This window comes from Onthophagus taurus, chromosome 6 (genome assembly GCF_036711975.1).
Source record: "Onthophagus taurus isolate NC chromosome 6, IU_Otau_3.0, whole genome shotgun sequence".
NCBI lineage: Eukaryota > Metazoa > Arthropoda > Insecta > Coleoptera > Scarabaeidae > Onthophagus > Onthophagus taurus.
The window spans coordinates 16,196,043-16,216,387 of record NC_091971.1 but is presented as its reverse complement, the minus strand read 5'-3'; the positions used below and the strand labels follow the sequence as shown (position 1 = coordinate 16,216,387).

At 34.5% G+C, this 20,345-nt stretch overlaps 3 protein-coding genes across 4 annotated transcripts in view; 2 read left to right on the top strand and 1 right to left on the bottom strand.

Annotated features, from left to right (window-relative positions):
* The first annotated feature begins 454 nt into the window (after positions 1 to 454).
* Positions 455 to 8,004, top strand: LOC111423859 (armadillo repeat-containing protein 2). 2 transcript variants are annotated; one of them, XM_023057253.2, is made up of 10 exons: positions 455 to 842; positions 894 to 1,023; positions 1,076 to 1,323; positions 1,375 to 1,587; positions 1,657 to 1,904; positions 5,232 to 5,507; positions 5,558 to 6,296; positions 7,254 to 7,400; positions 7,458 to 7,718; positions 7,777 to 8,004. In XM_023057253.2, exons 1-10 carry the CDS (start codon positions 719 to 721, stop codon positions 7,974 to 7,976), a joined length of 2,586 nt encoding a protein of 861 aa, XP_022913021.2. In that variant the 5' UTR covers positions 455 to 718; the 3' UTR covers positions 7,977 to 8,004. The 2 variants fall into 2 exon arrangements, with proteins under 2 accessions (XP_022913021.2, XP_022913013.2); XM_023057245.2 differs by having other exon boundaries at positions 1,375 to 1,904.
* An 85-nt stretch (positions 8,005 to 8,089) lies between these two features.
* LOC111423740 (Tyrosyl-tRNA synthetase) lies at positions 8,090 to 15,061 on the bottom strand. Its single transcript, XM_023057054.2, has 6 exons — positions 14,881 to 15,061; positions 14,319 to 14,819; positions 14,123 to 14,263; positions 13,658 to 14,065; positions 13,333 to 13,606; positions 8,090 to 8,480 (listed from the first exon to the last, which is right to left on the bottom strand). The coding sequence occupies exons 2-6, from the start codon at positions 14,812 to 14,814 to the stop codon at positions 8,228 to 8,230; spliced, it is 1,572 nt and encodes a 523-aa protein (XP_022912822.2). The 5' UTR covers positions 14,815 to 14,819; positions 14,881 to 15,061; the 3' UTR covers positions 8,090 to 8,227.
* A 3,753-nt stretch (positions 15,062 to 18,814) lies between these two features.
* The window catches only part of LOC111423708 (calcium-permeable channel component Mid1), a 114,940-nt gene continuing 113,409 nt past the window's right edge, over positions 18,815 to 20,345 (top strand). The window contains exon 1 of the mRNA XM_023057012.2: positions 18,815 to 20,237. Coding sequence (XP_022912780.1) covers positions 19,398 to 20,237 — 840 coding nt within the window. The 5' untranslated portion in view covers positions 18,815 to 19,397. The remainder of the gene's footprint in view (positions 20,238 to 20,345) is intronic.

The following is a 20,345-nucleotide window of genomic DNA, read 5'->3' as shown; positions in this document are numbered from 1 at the left end:
CTAGACGAATCATCATTAGACTTGTTTCAGTCTACTTCCGCATTATTGAATTTTTAACTCTCAAAAACGATAGAATCTCCTTTCATTCAAGAATTAGTTCATTAATAACTTTACAGATGGTAGGATCAAATTTAAATTTTGAAATAATTAGATTAAATTCATTTAATGAAGCAAAAAAATAACATTATTTTTATTTTGTTGTGCGATTTCAATTCGTAATGAAAAGTCACTCAATAGTTTAAAATCAGTAGTAAATTTTTTTATCAAAAGCACATAAAATTTACACCTCAATAAAACTCTTTTTATTATTATAGCTGGTTTTCCAATACATGATTTATTTTTTTTAATGTGTTTCTACAATTCAAAATCAATATCAATTTTTTGTTGTATTTGCCAACAAGGAGAGGTGAGTTATTAATTCTTGTCAAATAACTTTTTGAGGTGTCAATTAAAACAAAACTTAACCCACTTCCTTCTGTCAGCTATTGTTACTGTTTACCAGGCTTTTACCCTGTCCTTTTACCATATTGATTTTATTCCTCGCATGTACAACTTCCCAGAAAAAACGATCAATAATTTTCCTGTTGTGTATGTAGTTTCGTGCCGTCCACATGAAATGACCAGAACAACATTTCTTTGAATTTGGCGAAGAAATTATTTAAACCACAATCAAACCCTTCAAGTTGAAAAAGCTTTCGGGTGAAGTAAATTCTTCAGAATGGAAACCACCAATAAAGGGATGAAGATGGGTGCTATTAATAAAGTTGGAGTCCCCTTTTATGAACCACCACCAAGAAAAACTAGCGCTGAAATTATAAATGAAGCCAAAATGGCAATTAGAGGTAAAAAATTATTTTGTAATTATAAAATTTATTATATTTAAACATTTTTAGGTGTTGATGATAACTTTTCACAAACTTTAGTGAAACCTATACAAACACAACGACCATTTACTCCTAGAGAAAAAGAAAGATTGTTATTTGGGAAGAAAAGTAAATCAAATAGACCACCAAGTTCCTTTAGGTTTCTTTAAATCTAATTTAAAAAAATTAAATTTGATTTAAAAAAATTTTAGTTTGAGATATCTCCAATCAGAAAATGAGTTTTCAATCCCAACAACAACCCCAGAAGATTCCGATGATCTCCCAATAAAAAAATTGGTCAACAACACCAACGATATAACAAAAGGGGCTTATTCCAAAAAACGTGCAAATTCAATATGTGAAATGAGTGAAAATAAAATCTTTAATGTCCCTGTTAAAGACGTTCCAAAAATAAGATTACCATCTTTAGACGCAAAAAATAAAAAGAAAACTTTTAATGGTAACGAATTTTTATCTTAAAAAAAATTTTGATTTAATTTATTTTTTTTAGTTCCTGAAATTGAAACTTTTCCAAAACGCAACGCATTTAGTTCACCACAAGAAAAAACCGATTTCAATCAACTCCGAAATGAATCACCATTCGGTAGGCCATCAAAAAAACAAACTCTCTCCGAATGTTTATTACTTGGACCTCAAAATTTGAATAAAATCTTTGGAAACAAACAGATCGTCTACGATTCCGAAACGTTGTTCATAGAATCAGGTTATTTTAAACAGGATCAGGGTAAAAATGTTGCTTCAACAAATTATTATTCTTTCGATAAAACCGTAGAAAATAAGAATAAGATCAACACAGTGGATGATGTTTTAAATTTATTGAACGTGGAAACTTCAAAAAATGATAACGAAATTTTAATTATTGATTTACTTGATGAATTATACAAATGTATGGAAAATGAAAATATGATTAATGGGAAAGTTAATTCAAAAACTAAAATACACATCTTGAAGTGTCTTTATAAATTCGTTGAATCTTATAATGAAGAATTACTTCTTGCTTTAGCAAGAATTATTTTGGCAGTTAGTTTATTTAATTAATATACAGGGTGTATCTGAATTGCTTGGAAAAACTTCAAAATTAATAGAAGCTAATAATTGGCTTATTATTTCAAACATTTATCCGAGTTAATCAGATTCTAAATTAGCTTTAGAAGTAGGTGCTTCGCATAGTACAGTATGGAGAGTTATACATGTACAACTAGTTTACCCATATCACAGTACAGGGAGTGCAGGATTACTCAGTGAAGCTGATTTTTGACCACGAATGTTATTCTGTACTGGCTCGCACATACTTGAAGCAAATGGTAACACTAATTTGTTTCGACGGTTTAATACTGAACAATTTTCAAATTGAGGATGTCAAACTAAAGCAGTGCTTCTTAACCTTTCCATTATCATGGACCACTGGCAATATTTAAACAATCTGATGGACCCCTGACAAATTTAAGTATAGGCAGAGAAAACAAGACATTTTAAAAATTCACTTTTATTTATTGCCACAATAAAAGATAAAATTAATGGGACGGTTCCTGCTGCTGCTTTTCGATAAGTACCATAAATTGTTGGATTGTCTTAGACAACGCAAGACACACATCATGTCTCACGTCTAGTCGGTTCCGATTTTTAATTTTTATTGCAACTAATGTTGGGACTCTTGAATCACAAAGATATGTATTAGCAAACGGTACTAACAACGACATAGCTCGTCTTACTAGTACAGAGTAAGCTTGTCTTATACTTAACCAAAAATTGCACATGTCTTTAGTGTTAAGTTCCGGTGGCAGTATGCTTTCGTTCTTAAATCAACCAAGTCCACTTTGAGATGATCTTCGTCATTTATGTCGTTGATATAAATTATAAACGGACTTCGTACTAATGTCTCCTGATTAAAGTTTTCCGGGCAAAAATACGCGTTAAAAGAGTCCTGAAATATTATTTTGAATTTAAGCTGATAATGTTCTGGTAGTGTGGTCTGCACTATTTTGTGAGAACATATCTTCAATTATAACAAAATTTTTCAATCTACAGTGGCAGCTTTCCTAAAAAGGCTTTTAGTCGTAGCATCGACGATGGTGACTTCTAGACCAGGAAGAGATAGACCTTATTTTGTTTAAATAGCCAAAAATATCGGCTAAATAATTTAGTTCTTGCAAAAGATTGTCATTCCCCAGAAATTTATATAGCGCGTTTTCTTTTTGTTTAAAAAAAACAAGATTTTCACGCATAACTCGAATAAGAGGTTCAAAACATGTCCTCTTGAAGGCGTACTTCTGTATAGTAGTGAAAAGAGTAAAGGCCTTGGTTTAAAGCTGTGGCTCTTATAAAGTTTGTTATTTTGATACACGTGGACATAACTTGCTTCGAAAATGTTGGTAAAGTTCGGGATGCACATGCATGCCAGTGTAAGAAGCAATGAGTTATGATATTAAAAATCTCTTTCTTTACTAATGTTGTAAAACCAGAATGAGTACTTCCAAGTATGACAGGTGCTCCATCTGTTCATAAACTTCCAAGTTTATTTTTTCAATCTATGTCGTGCTTTTCAAAAAACCCTTTTACCAAATCAAGAGTTAAGACGTCCGCTGCTTTTATTGTAGTGAATCGTAAAAAAGAAATTCTTCGTTAATAAGTTGGGCTTTAAGACATACATATCATACGAATACCAAGAGCTGGCTACATTGTGATACATCTGTGCTCTCGTCCAGTTGAGTTTAGTTCCTCGATGACTTGCTTCAAAACATTAGCAAACATTTCAACAATTCTAGAAAGAATAATATCATTTGACAAAGAAACTGCTTCAACTTTCTTTCTCTGATCATTACCACATAATTCTACGATGTCTAGTGCACATGGTTTTACAAGAGTTTCTGCAATAGTGTTATTTTGTGGAGTAACACGATATGTAACTTTTTAAGATCCTTCTAAACATGGTTTTTGTGTTTGAGTGAAACCCAGTTTGGGTAAGTTACCAGCTTTCTCAACTTTCTTTCTCTAATCATTACCACATACTGGTTCTACGATGTATACTGCACATGGCTTCACAAGAGTTTCTGCAATACTGTTCTTTTGTTCAGCAACGCGATATGCAACTTTGTATGATGCTTCTAAACGCGGTTTTTGTGTTTCTGTGAAACCCAGTTTGGGTAAGGAGCCAGCTTTCTCAAGCCGAAATTTTTTGGAACGAAAAAATCCGCACTATCCTTTGCATTTTCTGGGTGAAGCTGTAAAGTGTTCTGATAATTATGCTGGCTTCATACTGCCATTAGCAAACACTTTGGCTTTTGTGTCCCATCTCGTTCAGTAATAAAAATGAAACCTTGGGTAACATTCCAGACGCTTCTACCTAAATTCGTAGCACTCGTAAAGGTGTTTGATCTCGCGCAGTATTTGTAACGTCTTTATGAACCCTCTGTACCTGATATACGTATCACATCGGTGTCCATGGACCCCAGGTTAAGAAACCCTGAAACCCTTCAAACGGAATACTTCAGATTGTGGGGTTCCAAGAAGCAACACAACACCGACGTTTGATCAAGACGTACTTCATAGAATTAGAGAGAATTCTAAAACCAGTACCAGAACATTTTCTTTAGAAGTAGATGCTTCGCATACTACAGTATGGAGAGTTGTGCATGAACAACTAGTTTACCTATACCACGTACAGCGAGTGTAGATTCTTAGTAAAGTTGATTTTCGACGACTGTTATTTTGTAACTGGTTTCCACAGCAGTGTATCATTCAGAACTTCCAATCCGTTGTGCTTTTCTGCGGATGAAGCAAAATTTACTAGGGATGCAATTATGATTTTTCATAATGAACATCAAGACATCAACAAACTTTTTCATGTAGAATCTGGACTGGCATTGTTGGCTATTATTTAATAACGCCAATGTTTTTACCAGACCTTACTTGATGACGTTCTGTTAGAAACACGCCGTGACATATGGTTCATGCATGGCGGTGCTCCATCATATTTCAACCTTGTTGCTAGGGAGTACTTAAATAATACTTTTCCGAATCGTTGGATTGGCAGAGGTGGGCCAGTTTATTGGCCATCTCGTTCTCCAGATTGCACTGCTATAGCAAGCAACCTAAAACAACAACCGAATCAATCATAGTTGTCGTGTAGTCTGGGATAGCCCTGGAATTCTTAAGCGAGTTCCACAAGCTGAAGGAGGACATTTTTACAATTTTAGTATTCGTGCGTAATCTTTTAAGTACGGATGTTTATAATACATGTTTATAAGAAGTTTTTTTACAGTTTTGTTCCATATTGGTGAAGTTTGGTTAAGCAATTCAGATACACCTGTATGTTTTATATACAATTAATATATTTTGTTGTTTTAGTTAAAAGTAACGGGTAATAATTTAAGTGGTGTTTGCAAATTAATTTTTAAAGTTGCAAAAAGTGATAAAAACGACTCATTATTTTTCCAAAAGAACATTTTAGAGCTTTTTGTTGATTCAATTGGAAGATGTAGTCCATTAGAAGACGCGGAAGCTTGCGTTTATGGATATGGCGCGATTAAATTTCTTACAATGAATCCAAATTTGTTACAAAGAACTATCAATTTTGGGATATTACCATTAATGGTTCTTCATCTCCAATTAATTAATAACTATGTAATTATTCTTGCATTAACCTTTCTTTTTCCTGGAATTTTTTTTTCTAGAAACATGAAAAATCTATAATTCCAGAACAAACTAATCACGCTTTGTTCCAATTAACGGGTGCGTTAAGGAATTTAGCTGGGGATGAAACAATGTTCGACTTGTTCATAGAAAGTCAAGCAATTTCCCAACTTTGTTTAACAATAAACCAATTTTCGTTAGATCTAGATATAGTTAGTAACATTTCTCGTACTTTAAGTACTTTATCAACAAATGATAATTGCTCCGATCACATTTCCGAATATCCAGAAATTTACAAAGTTTTTATTAGATTATTCCAAAAATACTCTGGAAACGAAGAGATAATCGTAAGATTAACTTACATTATGGGAAATATCGTGTCGAGAATCGACGAAGCAAGAATTAAATTTTACAAAGAAGAAAACAGCATAAACTCTTTAATCAATCTTTGGAAAGTTTATTTAGAAAGAACATTAAAACATTGCTCTTTGAGACTAGAAAGCGAAGAGAATGATTGTGGCAACACCGAAGACGTTATGATCAAAATAATAAGAATCATTGCAAATGTTGCTATTAACTCGGACATTGGAATTAAAATGAATAAAGAATACGGAACAGAATTAATTGACGAGTTCCTTAAAGTTTTAATAAGTAATCCATTTAAAAAGAATGATGAACTTGTTTTATCAGTTTTAAGTACGTTAAATAATCTTTCGTTTTATTACTCATCAGAAATGGATAATGATGTTTTTCATATTAAACAGGTCGATATTGTTGAAGGTAAAAAAAGAATTTTTGAATATAATCTCAATTTTGTTTATATTATTCCAAATACGGTAGAATATAAAAAGACTGCTACATCGTTTATCTTTTGTAATGCAGAAAATGACGTCACTATCGGACCAATACGTCATACCACGTGTCATGTTCAGTCAGCTGTTATTGACAAACCTGTCTAAACACAGTTCTAGAACTAACACTAAACTTAGAACTAGAATCATTCGGGTTTAGCAGTCTAAAGAGACGAATGTTTCTAGTTCTATTGCTAGTGTCAGTGACAGTGCTAGGCAGCGCTAGTTAGCCCTAGATATTATGTGATATATTCTTATTGAACTAAAACTATCATTAGACCTAGAACTAGACCACCTTCAAGTCTAGTGTTAGTTTCAGCACTAAAACTATCATTAGACCTAGAACTAAAAACATTCGAGTTTAGCCGTCTTAAGAGACGTACGGCTAAATCAGAATGTTTCTAGTTCTAGGTCTAGTGTTAGTTTTGGTGCTCGCACTAAAACTAGTACTAACACAGCCGTTCGTCTCTTAAGACGGCTAAACCCGAATGTTTCTAGTTCTAGGTCTATTGTTAGTGTTAGTGACAGTGCTAGGCAGTTAGTGCTAGATATCATGTGATATGTTTTAATTGAACTAAAACTAGAACTAACACTAGACCCAGAACTAGAATCATTCGGATTTAGCCGTCTTAAGAGACGACCGGCTAAACCCGAATGTTTCTAGTTCTAGGTCTATTGTTAGTGACAGTCCTAGGCAGTTAGCGCTAGATATTATGTGATATATTTTAGTTTTAATACAATAGTTTTAATTGTTATTACGTCACGAACGGACCTTCGAGTTGCACACTTATTTCCAAGATGTAGCAGTCCTCTTAGACAACACCATCCTTGATATTATCAAATTTCAGAATTTCCAACTTAACTCTATTAACATAAATTATTTTAGCAATTCTTGAATATATCACAACACCAAAAAAAGATAATGTAATTGAAGCAATGAGAATATTAGGAAACTTATCTCGGTGTAATATAACAAGGAGTTATATAGCTCAAAAACATGTTCTTGAAACTTTATTAAACATTCTTGAAGCAGGTAATAACAAACAAATAATAATAACAAAAAGAAAATAAACGACCATTTTCTTTCTAGATGATATAACACTTTTACGTACAACCGTCGGTGTTTGTGTTAATTTAATGGCAGATAACAGAAATCGAATTCAATTAAAGAATTCTAACGGTATCTTTAAATTAATCGCGTTATTGAATACACATGGACAATATGATTGGTCATTAGCGACATTAACATGCCAAGTTATTTGGAATTATTGTATAGATGCATCAAATTTGTATGAATTGATTACTGATGCAGAAATGGAACAATTAACAACAATTTTGGTTGATTATCTTGGTGAAAAATAAATTTTATTTTTATTGATTAAGTAAAATTAATTAATTAATTTTTTTAGATGAAGAAAAATTGTTTGGTTCTGATTCTGAAAAAGATGGATTTGTATCTCAAGATTATTTATTATGGGAGGATTTTGCAAATGTTGCGACGAATTTAATGGAAAAAATTGAACACTTTTTGGATTCAATAGATCATTTAGAGGAAAATACGCGACCAACTAGGGATTCCAGCACAAACATTAGCTTTTCAGCGTGGTAAACACATTAATAAATTTAATAATTAAGTACCTAAATTGTTTTTATTTACTAGCTGTAAGAAATTTTAAGATTTTTGATGTTATTTAGATAAAAATTTTAGTAAAATTAGATTAGTTAAATTTTTTATAACTTTTATTAAATGTTTAGATACATATCAAAAAATGAAATTAAATAAATTATTTCATATTGTTGTGTTTTTATGTTGTATTGTTGATCTTGAAGCGTGTAAGCATTAAAATTAATGAAATTTTTTTATTTAATAGGCGCTCCAGCCATAGTTTCACTCTTTATCAAATCTCCAGATTTAATAATTAATTTATTACCTTGCCAATGTGCTACACAATCCGAATTAGTCTTCAAATCAACTTGCAGTTTCTCCCAAATTTTCTTTTTAGGGTTAAGAACATCATCAGGAGTTCCATCTTCGTAATTTTCAACAAAAATACGTTCTCCCACAACTGCATTTTGTGGTGGAATTAAAGGTTCTACTTCTTTGGGTTCATCCCTAAAAAAAAAAACATCTTTAATTAGTCACATTTTTTATTTTCTCGCATATACGAAATATATTAAAAGAAAGTGTTATAATAAAACTTATTAAGCTTCTGCTGAGAGTCAAAAACGCCAATATTGTGGTAGAAGTTTGCAAAAGTATATAAAAAGGTCAGATTACTGATAAAGAACAATGGCAGAAGGCATTAACAAAGATCTATGATACAAATTTCAGTAGAAAAATAAGTGCATTTACTGAAATAAGGCAGAAGTTTCTGCAAAATGTAAAAACGTTATTATTAATAAAAGTATACTAGCTCTCATATAGAAGTTTGTTCTGCAGAAAGAGAGAAACGCCAACATTGATGCAGAAGATTTTGATAAATCCAAGAGTACTGACATTGATAAATAATACTGACAGAAAAGGAACACCACTTGGGCCTAACAAAGAACTGACCGAAATGTCTGCAAAAAGAACCAATCCACTGGCAGAGAAATTTCTGCCAAAAGACTGTACATTATTCTGACAACAAGTAAATACAGTACTAAAGAAAATATGTCTTTGTTGAAGTACACCATCCATAAAAGCATTTTTAACACTTTTGTAAGAATTGAATTATTGATCGCTTCCATGAATCCATGATATCCTTGCATGCACATTCAAAAAGTAGATCACCTCTCGTAGTTAAGGACATGTGGCACACCTGAGCGCCGATGTACTTTACGCTTTTATCTCTTATTGTATTTGAACCATATGATCATCAAGACGTCATACAAAAACCTTCTACATATATGTTTCTGCAACATATTGCTTACTTATAAAGTACAGGATCGGATAGCTATGATTTTGTTCTATAGTCAATCACTATCAACGGAGTAGCTAGACTACTGCCAACATCCGCTTCAAACTTACGCAGAGCTTCGTTTGTTAAATAGGTGTACTAGAAGGTGAGGTGAGTTGAATATATAGGTTATAGTCTAGACTTCATAGACATAACATATTAAACCCACTATCATTAACACTAAGAACCTTTTTTATTGCATTCGCTGCTAGAACAATTGATCAACAATAGGCGACCACTCTCATTGAGTCACCCTTCTTGGAAGGCAACTGCAAATTATATACAATCTAGTAATTTTAGTCCTACAATATATGCTAAGGCATCTGCCGTTTCATTGCAAACTAGTATCATAAAAACCCAGATCATGGATACCTCTTATTACATCATCAAGTGTATTAGTATTCTCTTACAGCTATTAATCAGAGTACTGCTTTTGCTGCTTGCAAGTGCTGAATACCGATTTCACTATTTGAGAAAGAGTCAAGTCTGGTAAATAAATTGTATGCGAAAGTACTATTCACTTGAGTATTTTGCAAAGTATCTGAGACATGTTTTCAAGTGTGAGATGGTGCACCATCACACAAAAGTCATGAAGTTTCTGCAAAATGTTAAATATATTAACATTTATAGAAGAAAAAACTAGAAACTAACAAAATATGCAGGCAGAAATATTTGCAAAAAGAGAAGAATAGTTGGTACTAATAAAAAAACTTTGAAATTTCTGTAAAAAAAAGTAGGAGTGCAGAAGTTTTAGCACAAAGACAAAAATTGGCTCACTGACACTGATAAGAAACATTGGCAAAAGTGTTTGATGAAGGAGCAGAACAACATAACACTGACATAAAAAGAACTGACCGAAATGTCTGCAGAAAAACCAATCGACTGGCAGAGAAATTTCTGCCAAAAGACTGTACATTATTCTGACAACAAGTAAATATAGTACTAAAGAAAATGTGTCTTTGTTGAAGTACACCATCCATAAAAGCATTTTTAACATTTTTTAAGGACATGTGGCACACCTGAGCGCCGATGTACTTTACGCTTTTATCTCTTATTGTATTTGAACCATATGATCATCAAGACGCCATACGAAAACCATCTACATATATGTTTCTGCACCATATTGCTTACTTATAAAGTAGAGGATCGAATAGCTATGATTTTGTTCTATAGTCAATCACTATCAACGGAGTAGCTAGACTACTGCCAACATCCGCTTCAAACTCAGTTACGCAGAGCTTCGTTTGTTAAATAGGTATACTAGAAGGTGAGGTGAGTTGAATACGAGAGATTATATAGGTTATAGTCTAGACTTCATAGACATAACATATTAAACCCTCTGTCATTAACACTAAGAACCTTTTTTATTGCATTGAGTCAAATTATGTCCACTGTCATTGAGTCAAATATGCAAATTATATACAATCTAGTAATTTTGGTCCTACAATGTTTTAGCGGTATTTATTCATGCTAAGGCATCTGCCGTTTCATTGCAAACTAGTATCATAAAAACCCAGATCATGGATACCTCTTATTACATCATCAAGTGTATTAGTATTCTCTTACAGCTATTAATCAGAGCATGTACTGCTTTTGCTGCTTGCAAGTGTTGAATACCGATTTCACTATTTGAGAAAGAGTCAAGTCTGGTAAATAAACTGTATGCGAAAGTACTATTCACCTGAGTATTTTGCAAAGTATCTGAGACATGTTTTCAAGTGTGAGATGGTGCACCATCACACAAAAGTCATGAAGTTTCTGCAAAATGTTAAAAATATTAACATTAATAGAAGAAAAAACTAGAAACTAACAAAATATGCAGGCAGAAATATTTGCAAAAAGAGAAGAGTAGTTGGTACTAATAAAAAAACTTTGAAATTTCTGTTAAAAAAAAAGCAGGAGTACAGAAGTTTTAGCACAAAGACAAAAATTGGCTCACTGACACTGATAGGAAACATTGGCAAAAGTGTTTGATGAAGGAGCAGAACAACATAACACTGACATAAAAATTTCTTTAGAGAAACAAGTACATTGACAAAGACATTTTTGGAAAATACTGTCAAAAAGTTTCTGCAAAAAGAAAAAAATGTAAGTCACTGCTACCGAAGATTCTGTAAAAAGGTCAGAATACTGATAGTGATAAATAGTATTGTTCTGCCAGACGTTTTGACAGAAAATCCTTTGGGACTATCATAGGACTGACTGAAATTTCTGCAGAATAGCTAATTCACTTACAGAGAAGTTTCTACAGAAAAATAAACACACCAATATTGATATTATACTGTATCAAAAATCTATCATTTCATTGACCCCACAGCATTTTCAACTTACACTTGTAATTTACTTAATATACTGACTTCCATAAAAATTGCAACACCTAGAATTTATTGAACGATTTTATTGAAATTTTTGTTTTTGCTTTTTTGTTGCTGCGGAAGCATTATTATTAGAATAAGAAAATATTTTTTCTAGCATTTATTTATTGTATCAGTTGATACGTTCTCCGAAGAACGCGAGAGAAGAAAGACTGCATGCATCAAATTAATATTTTTAAGGGCGTTTGAAATGTCGTCTTTGACTACCAGAATGTGTTTTAATGTTCGAAATTGTTGCCGCACAAACGCCATACTTTGTGGCCAACGATTTTTCACTTATACTATTGTTTAATTGTTTCAAAATTTCCTACTTTTCGCTAAACGTTAGCGTTTTATGCCATAATACATAGGTTAAACAATTCAGCTTCGGTAAGAACAAACCAATGATACACGACCGATTATATAGTTGCCATTCGGATTACCAAATCCCTAAGGGATTACAAGATATCCATTGTTAAAGGGCAATATTTCAATTTTATTCGGATTATAAAGGAATTTGGATTAGCGAACCTCACTGTATTTCCACATAATGGCGACTTAAGGAAAGAGAAAGAAAGGATAGGAAACCTCAGAACTATAGATGTGAACACCGAAATAAGACGATTTAATCCAACAATGCCTTATACTAATGTTGTCGATTCTTTTGCTTCAAAATCGAACGTTCTCTCTTTCATTTCTAAATAACCTTTACAATTCTTTTGGTTTCATTGGTATGAAAAATTAGTATTTACTGCTTATTTTGAGATTTCTCATGGAGGGCACAGAACCTTATCATTTTAATAGAGATATTGATATTCTTTTATAAAGAGCAATAGGGTCAATGGAAGCTTCAACATGTAAAGATAATTTATTATTTTATTTTAGATAATCCAATTTTGAATACTTTGTATCCAGTTAAGTGGTGATAGGGTTAAATCTTTATACATGGAATGTATGTACAAGAATCTCTCTAATCATATTCCACCTACTTGGAACAGCCCCTAACAATCTACAGTGAAATATCATGTATGCAAGAAGTACTTCCACATAGGTCAAAAACAAAAGATATTTTGTTTTATTGTTACCTGGTCTCACAAATTATTTAAATATTCTTTCAAAAATTGATTAAATTCACCAATATTGACCAATAGTACCACTATTATTAAAAAGTACCTTTGTAACTTAATTCAATACTATTTTTTTTTGGACAATTGAAACATTGATTGAAAAATGAATTCTTTATCTTCCCAAAAGCATGTGCGAGCTTTATTTTACTCTTTGTTTCAGAATAGATTATTAATTGTTGATAAACAATAACAATACAAAACTGAAAAAAAGTGTTTTTCTTTGATTCGTCTTGAATTTACTATGTTCTATTACCAATTCTTTACTCTTCTTCTATACATACATAGGTCTTAAATTTTAAAATGCTTTTTCATTAATTAATTTACACTTCTAATTTTTTGATACTAATAGACAGATTATCAACATCATATAAAACAATTTCTTCCATAACATATTTCTTATCTTAATACTACACATAGTGAGGACATATCATTAATCAAAGGACATTTACCAATAATATTAATTTATCAAAAAATTCAAAAAAACTCCTTTCAAGACCAAGAAATCCAGTGTAACCATCCTAGAGTTTATAACAAATTTATTTTACCTTGAAGCACACAAAACCATTCCTTTTGATTCCACACCCCTCATTTTTGCTGGTTTTAAATTACAAAGAACCACAACCATTCTATTTTCCATTTTTTCAATTGGTACAAAATTAACCAACCCACTTACAATGGTTCTAGGATGCTCCTCTCCTAAATCAATTTTCTCTATATACAAAGCATCAGCATCTGGATGTCTTGAAACTTCAACTATTTTACCAACACGAATATCAAGCCGAGATGGAATAATATCATCTGATGAATTTGCAACAACTTCTAAAATAAAATAATTAAAAAATGTTGTCTCCTTTTAATATAATAATTTACTTTGTTTCCCAGGAACTGGATAAGCTTTTTCAATCAATTTTTTTAATTCAGGTTTCTCAAATTCTTTTCTAATTGGTTCCAATAATCTATTTATGTAAGTTTCAACTGCAGCTTTTAAATCACCAGGATGAATGTTTCCTTCAGCAAATGCTTTCTCAAGAGATTCATAATTTTCATGTACGATATCACCACCATTCGCTTCATCTCTTTTAATAAGGAATTTTTCACCGGATCCAAACAAGGGGAAAATTACATGTTTTGTAAAAGATAAAATGCCGTTGTTTTCAATATTTCCAGGTTCACAAAAAGCTTTTTTAAGCTTCTTTTTAACTGCAGCCGGTGTATCTAAAAGGTCTATTTTACTTTCATCTTCTGATGATGACATTTTTGCTCCAGTTAATCCAGGAACTATTTAAATAAATATATAAATTAATTTTTTGTATAATTAGATTAAGTAATAATTACCCATTGGATTCATTAAATGAGCTCTTTTTTGATATCCCAATTGAGGTAAATATTTTTCAGCGAATGTAAAAATCTTTCTTTGGTCAATTCCCCCAAATTGTGCATCAACTTTAAGATATTCTTCATCCAAAGCCTGCAAACCTACATGTATAATAATACTAAATATTTTTAATAAATTTATTAATATATTTTATACCTGGATATAAAAGACCACTCAATAATGGATGTTCAACTTGCTTAACAACTTCAGCACCAGCCTTTTTAGCATCATGTTCAGTAATAACTGAACTTAATCTGTAAACATCTAAAGTATATTCTTTAGATAATTGATAATTAGTTCCTTTTACAAATTTTAACTTATCTAAAGGTACACCAATAGATTTTAGCATAGCTTTAATTGAGTGTTCATAATATTGTACCCTAAGTTCTAACAGTTCCCAAGGAGCTTTCATGTTATCTAAATAAGCATGGAGGTCAGCAAAAAGGATAGTGACTTCTGTTCCACTTCTTAAAAAGTCTGCAATTTTAGACATTGGGACAAAATAAGCAACATGAGGTTTTCCAGTGGTTGCAGTGCCCCAATAAACTTTTAAATCGCGTTCTTTTAATATTGACTTAATTTTATCTTCCCCAAGAACTTCTTGTAGATTTCTTGATATTAGATTGTATTTTTCATCTACTGAGAGAGCCATTATCCCTATAAATTCGATTATGTATTAGCATATGGTGAAAAATAACCTTATGATGGTGTAACATACCTTTAGAATAAATTAGCGTTGAAAGATGTGTTTAGAAAGAAATAATTGTTTTTTTAGTAATTGTACTAAATGGAAATAATATGCTACTGTAAAATGGGATAAAATGATTACCGGTTTAATCTCTAACCTTACAACGTGTAATGAGGTTTTTGTGATCTGCCTAAAATTTTTGGTAAATCAGGAATCTTTAATGTTGATAAGTTAGTTTTTGCTTATAGCTGATAGAGTGAGCCACAATCGGCTGTAAAATAGGTTAATGCTGGTTTAATTTATTAAATTTTTTTTAAATAAGTGTTTCGTTTTAACCTTACGAACTTATTTTAATGCATAAACAGTTATACACCCTAGCTTCTTTATTTGGCTTCATTCTTCATCTCCCTTGCATTTTTTTCTATGACAGAAGATTAATGAGATATATACAGGATGATTCAAAAAACCGCCGACAGACTTCTAGAGTAAGTAAGTAAATACAACAAAAATTAAGATGAAAAGTCTGTATATTAAGATGGGCTCTCAAATGCCTCCTTAACGAGAAATAGCGAATCAAAGTTTCTTTAAAATTAATTAGTATTTTCGTGTAAAGTAATCAATTATCTATCAATTGGTCTCTTACAAAACATTGATCAAAGCAATAGTTTTTAAGAAAAAATACGTTTGTAGAAAATTTGTTAATTCAATCAAAAACTGTTTCTAATAATGATAAATAATAAATAATAATGATAATAATTATGAATTGGTCCAAATTTTAATCTAAAATGCTTCAATGCAACATACTCAAGCAACAAGCATTACAGATTTTTTCAGCGAACCTCTTCTGGCAACAGACAATGGTCATAAAAAAATGCAAATTTTTCAATAATTTTTGTGCAAAATGTTTCATCGTGGTGTATTTCTATGATTTCAACATCTTTTTCAGTATAGATTACAAAATAATAAAAATTTGTGTTTGTTACGTGCATTTGACTTTGTATTTGGTAATAATACGGCTGATTTTTTAATACTTTTAAATAAATCTTGTTGTCTTTGAAGTAAGCAAACATTATTTTTTTCTGTAATTGCTTCCTTAGGTGACCGTTTTTTTTGCAACGAATGGACATTTTATTTCAATAATGGAATTGTCTTTCGTCTTTTCATCTGGACTTGAAGCCAAAAATAGATGACATTTATCGACGAATAACCAACGCTTCATGGGTTATGCTATAAGTTGTGGCATAAATGTTCAATGTGACCGCCATTAACCTCAATAAGTTTAGTAATTCTTTCGCTAAAGGATCTTCTAACTTTAAAAAATATATTTGGCTGGTTGGCAACAAAATGAGCAGAATTGACTATTAGCTGCCATACTTCCTGACGATTATTTATTTCTTGTGAGTACACCAGTGATTTCATATGGCCCCAGAAATGGACGTCTAACGGATTACAATCAGAAGTTCTAGGCGGCCACGGAACTTCACTACACCTGATTTAGATAATTTCGTACCATCAGAACATAATGAGGGGGTGCTCCATCTTGAAATATGTGCATGAACCACATATCCCTCCTTTGGTTAAGTGGAACTTCTTCTAGCTCGTCGAAAAGTGAAGTTTGCAGAAACTCCAAATACGAGTTACCATTTATATTTTCTGGAAATTCATAAGGACCCAACAGACTGTCTCCAAAAATACCGCACCATACATTTATCTTAAATTCTTGTTGAAAATATGATTCTCGGAATAGATGGGGATTTTCAATATCCCAACTGTAGCTATTTCTCCAGATGAAGACTCCTCCACGTGTAAAAGTGGCCTCGTCGGTATATCGACGTATATCGACTGAGCAAAATTTAATCGTGAAGGATAATCTTTAGGCAATAAGTTTTGTACAGATGTAAAGTGGTTAGAAGCTCATTGCTGATAAACGCCGAGTGCTTAGTTCAGGAGTATCAGCGATTAGCACTAAAATGTCGTCCGTCAAATTTCTAGGTCGTCCCACATCATTTTTAGGCTTAAATTGTCCAGTCTCTTCTAATCGACTAAAAATGTTACTGAAAGTTTTGCGATTAGGTTGAACTCTGTTTGGATACATGTCTTGATATCTTCGAGCAGCAGCATGGCAGGAATAATTTTCTTGTGCATAAACACAAAGCATATCTCGCATTTTAAGATTAGAAAAATTGTTATGACGTGGCATTTTCACTTAATCAACGTGTTAAATTTGTTAAACATGCGAAACAAACAATGAAAATCAACAAATGCATAAACTGACAACATCCTAGTAGATCGAAACTTTTTCTCGTTTTTCTCGAAAATCAAGTATAACCCGAAGTTTCTACAAGAGGATCTTATTTTTAACATTTTAACTGGCCTATTAGGTGATGCTAATTTCGTGCTTGTAAATCGAAAAACAAAAAAGTTTTATTGGTGTTAACAAACACAAGGGGATATTTTTTTCTCCTTGCTGTAATTTTGCTGATTTCGGAAAATTCCACCATAAGAAGCATGTAATAATACTAAATCGCCATGCCAAATTTTATTTTCATCGTACAAGTAGATTAGCTTAAAGATGGACAAAACGATTTTTTTGAAGACCTTAATCTCAAAAATGGTGCGATTTTGAATAAGGCTATTTTTGGTCAATGGTCATTATTTGACACGTAGTATCTCTAGCTAAAATATTTCCCATTATTAATGAAACACCAGTATTTGGTCATGCTATTAAAATTAGCAAAGAAAATCAAACAGCCAAAATAAAGCGATGGATTAAACTATACTGTTGGTTCTATGCTGAAAAGCAAAGAAATATCGAGAAGCCTAAAACGAAAGATGTATGATAGCTGCGCTGCATACTGCCACTGACAACAAGCAGACATGAAACCATTGCCTTGACAAGGAAAACTGCAAAACAACTTAGTGTAACCCAAAAAGCGATGAAACGAGCAATTCTGAGAGTCATTCTAAGAGACAAGATTTGAAATAAAGACACTCGGAGAAGAACACAAGTGACAGATGTTATGTGACGAGTAGAGGGGCTTAAATGGCAATGAGTCGGGCATGTGGCAAAAGAAAAATGGACACAAATATAACCAGCCTGTATATAAATATACAGGCTGAGAAAGATGAAGAAGAAGAAAATATCTTCTTCGTCTATCCATCTTCATCTTTGCTCGGTTGAAGTATCAACCATGTTCTGCATTGCGACATCCATGGTGTTTTTCCAGAAATTTTTCCAGAAATGTGGATGTATCCTAAATTAATGTGCAATGAGAAGTTGTGTGATGGATCATAAAGTTTTCCAGAAAGCATAAAATATTATTGAATAGAGTTAAACTCAGTCAATAAATTATTATAAATTGATTTCGTACATAAAATTTTTAATGTTTAGAAAGTGTAACCTTTCCAATAAAATAAGTCCTTTTAGAAAGCAGCTTTCATCAAGAGATGGCGGACACTTTGTAAATTTTATCAATTTATACGAATGTGAGAAAGTGTTGGTGAGTTTAGTTTATTGTGAATAATTGTTTGGTTTCTGGTGATTTAATGATGATTTTATTTGAAAAAGATTTTGTTTTTATCGGAAGTGATATGATATGCCATCTAATGATGGGGTGGATATCTTAGGGTAAAAGCTATGTTGTCTAATTTGGTGGAGGTGGCGTTAGAAGCAGAGCGGCGGGAAATCCGTTCCTCCGGGTGGAAGATGCGTGTTGGCGGGGGCGAAATCACGGACACGCGCCGTGTGGCGGTTGAGGGTGAAATAGAAAAAGATGGGGTTCATCGTGGATTACGTTTAGGGTGAGTTGGAAGGAGACGAAAGGCAGATGGAGCGGGCGTAGTGGTGTAGGTGTCTCTGGCGGTGGCCCCGGGGGGCGGCTATCGATCGAGTCGGCGCTTGCGCTCGCCGCCACCGGGTCCAGTGTCGCCAGTGTCGCCGAGGCGAGCGAGTAGAGGAGGCCAGCCGCCGGCAAAGCTCGCGCGCCCGGGCGGGGAGGACTGTGACCACCATCAACACACCACCACCTTCACCACCATCACCATCAAGATGGCGGCCGACCTCGGGCCACAGCTAGACCGACCCGCCGCCGTAGTTTGGTAGTAGTATATAATAGTGACCTAGTATAGTGCCGTGCAGCAGTGATGTGATGTGTGACGGCGGTCCGAATGCCGATGACGATGCTGCATCATCATCATGAGCGTGGGGGGCCGTGTGGGGCCCGCGCCTCGCGCAACCGTCGTCACCGTCGGGCGGCTTAGCGGGCCCCCGTTATCCTCGCGATCGTCGCCGCACGCCGCAGCCACAGCAGCCGCAAACGCCGCCGCCGTCGTCGCCGTCGTCGTCGTCGTCGTCCTTAATATTATTATTAGCGTGAGGCGGTCGCCGCCGGCCGCGGTCCGAGCGGCGTCGCCGTCATCTTCGTTGTGGTCGGCCAAAGGGGGCGGCATAAGGAGCCGCGTGGGGGGGCACTCCGCCAGCCCGCGACGATGCTCCCGGCTCCCGTAGCTGCCGACTACCGAGCCGCCACCGCGCCCTGCCCCACAGAATGCCCCGGGCCCCGTCGGGCCTGTCGCCGCCTTTCTTCTTCCTCCTGATGGCCGCCCTGGCGTCTATCGCCAACACCACCGCCAATAACAACAACAACAACAACCGGAACAACAGCACAGCCAACGCCGAGACCACCACAGCCACAGCCGCCGTCGACAACCACCAACCAAAGAGTTATTACCACCATCACAACAGTCACCGTTACTACTACTACCAAAAGCAACAAGAGCAACAACAGCAGAAACAATTCGAAATTGGTCCGTACCTTCGGGTCGGAGCAGCCACTAACTACAATAACATCAACAGAAGTAAAAGCAGAAACGGCAGAATTAGTAGAAGCAGCAGCATCAGCAGCAGTAGTCAGGTGAAGACGGAAATCGTCGACGAGCAATCGCCGTCGCCGTTGGAACAAATTAACCCGTGGTTGTCGGCGTGCGACCTGCAGCCCGCGAGCGCGACGGACCTGCAGGGGGCGTGTACGACGGCGTCTGCGGGCCCCGGGTCGAAGTGTCCGCCGCCCTGCCCCGCCAACAGTACTACTCAGTGCCTTCATTACTTGCAAGAATCGCACAAAGAGAGGTTGTGCGGCGAGATGAACCCCCAGCGCAGGCAGCGCGAGCTGCAGGGCCTGCGGATGCGCCACTGCTGCGAGCACGCGGTCGACTCGGCGCTAGTTGACCCGCACCTCGAAGATGCTGCCACGTGCCGACAACGGCTCGAAGCCCTCCTCGAGGTCGACGCGCTCGCCGCCCGCGTCTCCTGCGAATTCGCCGAAATACTCACCCGCTACGACTGCACGCAGACCTATTCCATCAAACATCGATGTGAAGACTGCAAGGTAAATTTCACTATTATCTTTATTTATATATGTTACATGCATACATTAACTCATTTACCTAGTTAATGTGTATATAAAATACGAAATGTAAACTTTTACTAGTTGATG

What these genes read in the sequence shown, in the direction of transcription:
- LOC111423859 (XM_023057245.2), top strand. Translation starts at nt 719, where the DNA reads ATGGAAACCACCAATAAAGGGATGAAGATGGGTGCTATTAATAAAGTT. An exon ending in AGCCAAAATGGCAATTAGAG is followed by an intron (nt 843 to 893) that starts GTAAAAAATTAT and finishes AAACATTTTTAG; the next exon opens with GTGTTGATGATAACTTTTCA. An exon ending in TAGCAAGAATTATTTTGGCA is followed by an intron (nt 1,905 to 5,231) that starts GTTAGTTTATTT and finishes TTGTTGTTTTAG; the next exon opens with TTAAAAGTAACGGGTAATAA.
- LOC111423740 (XM_023057054.2), bottom strand. Translation starts at nt 14,814, where the DNA reads ATGGCTCTCTCAGTAGATGAAAAATACAATCTAATATCAAGAAATCTA. An exon ending in GAGTGGTCTTTTATATCCAG is followed by an intron (nt 14,264 to 14,318) that starts GTATAAAATATA and finishes TTATACATGTAG; the next exon opens with GTTTGCAGGCTTTGGATGAA. An exon ending in TCATTTAATGAATCCAATGG is followed by an intron (nt 14,066 to 14,122) that starts GTAATTATTACT and finishes TTATTTAAATAG; the next exon opens with TTCCTGGATTAACTGGAGCA.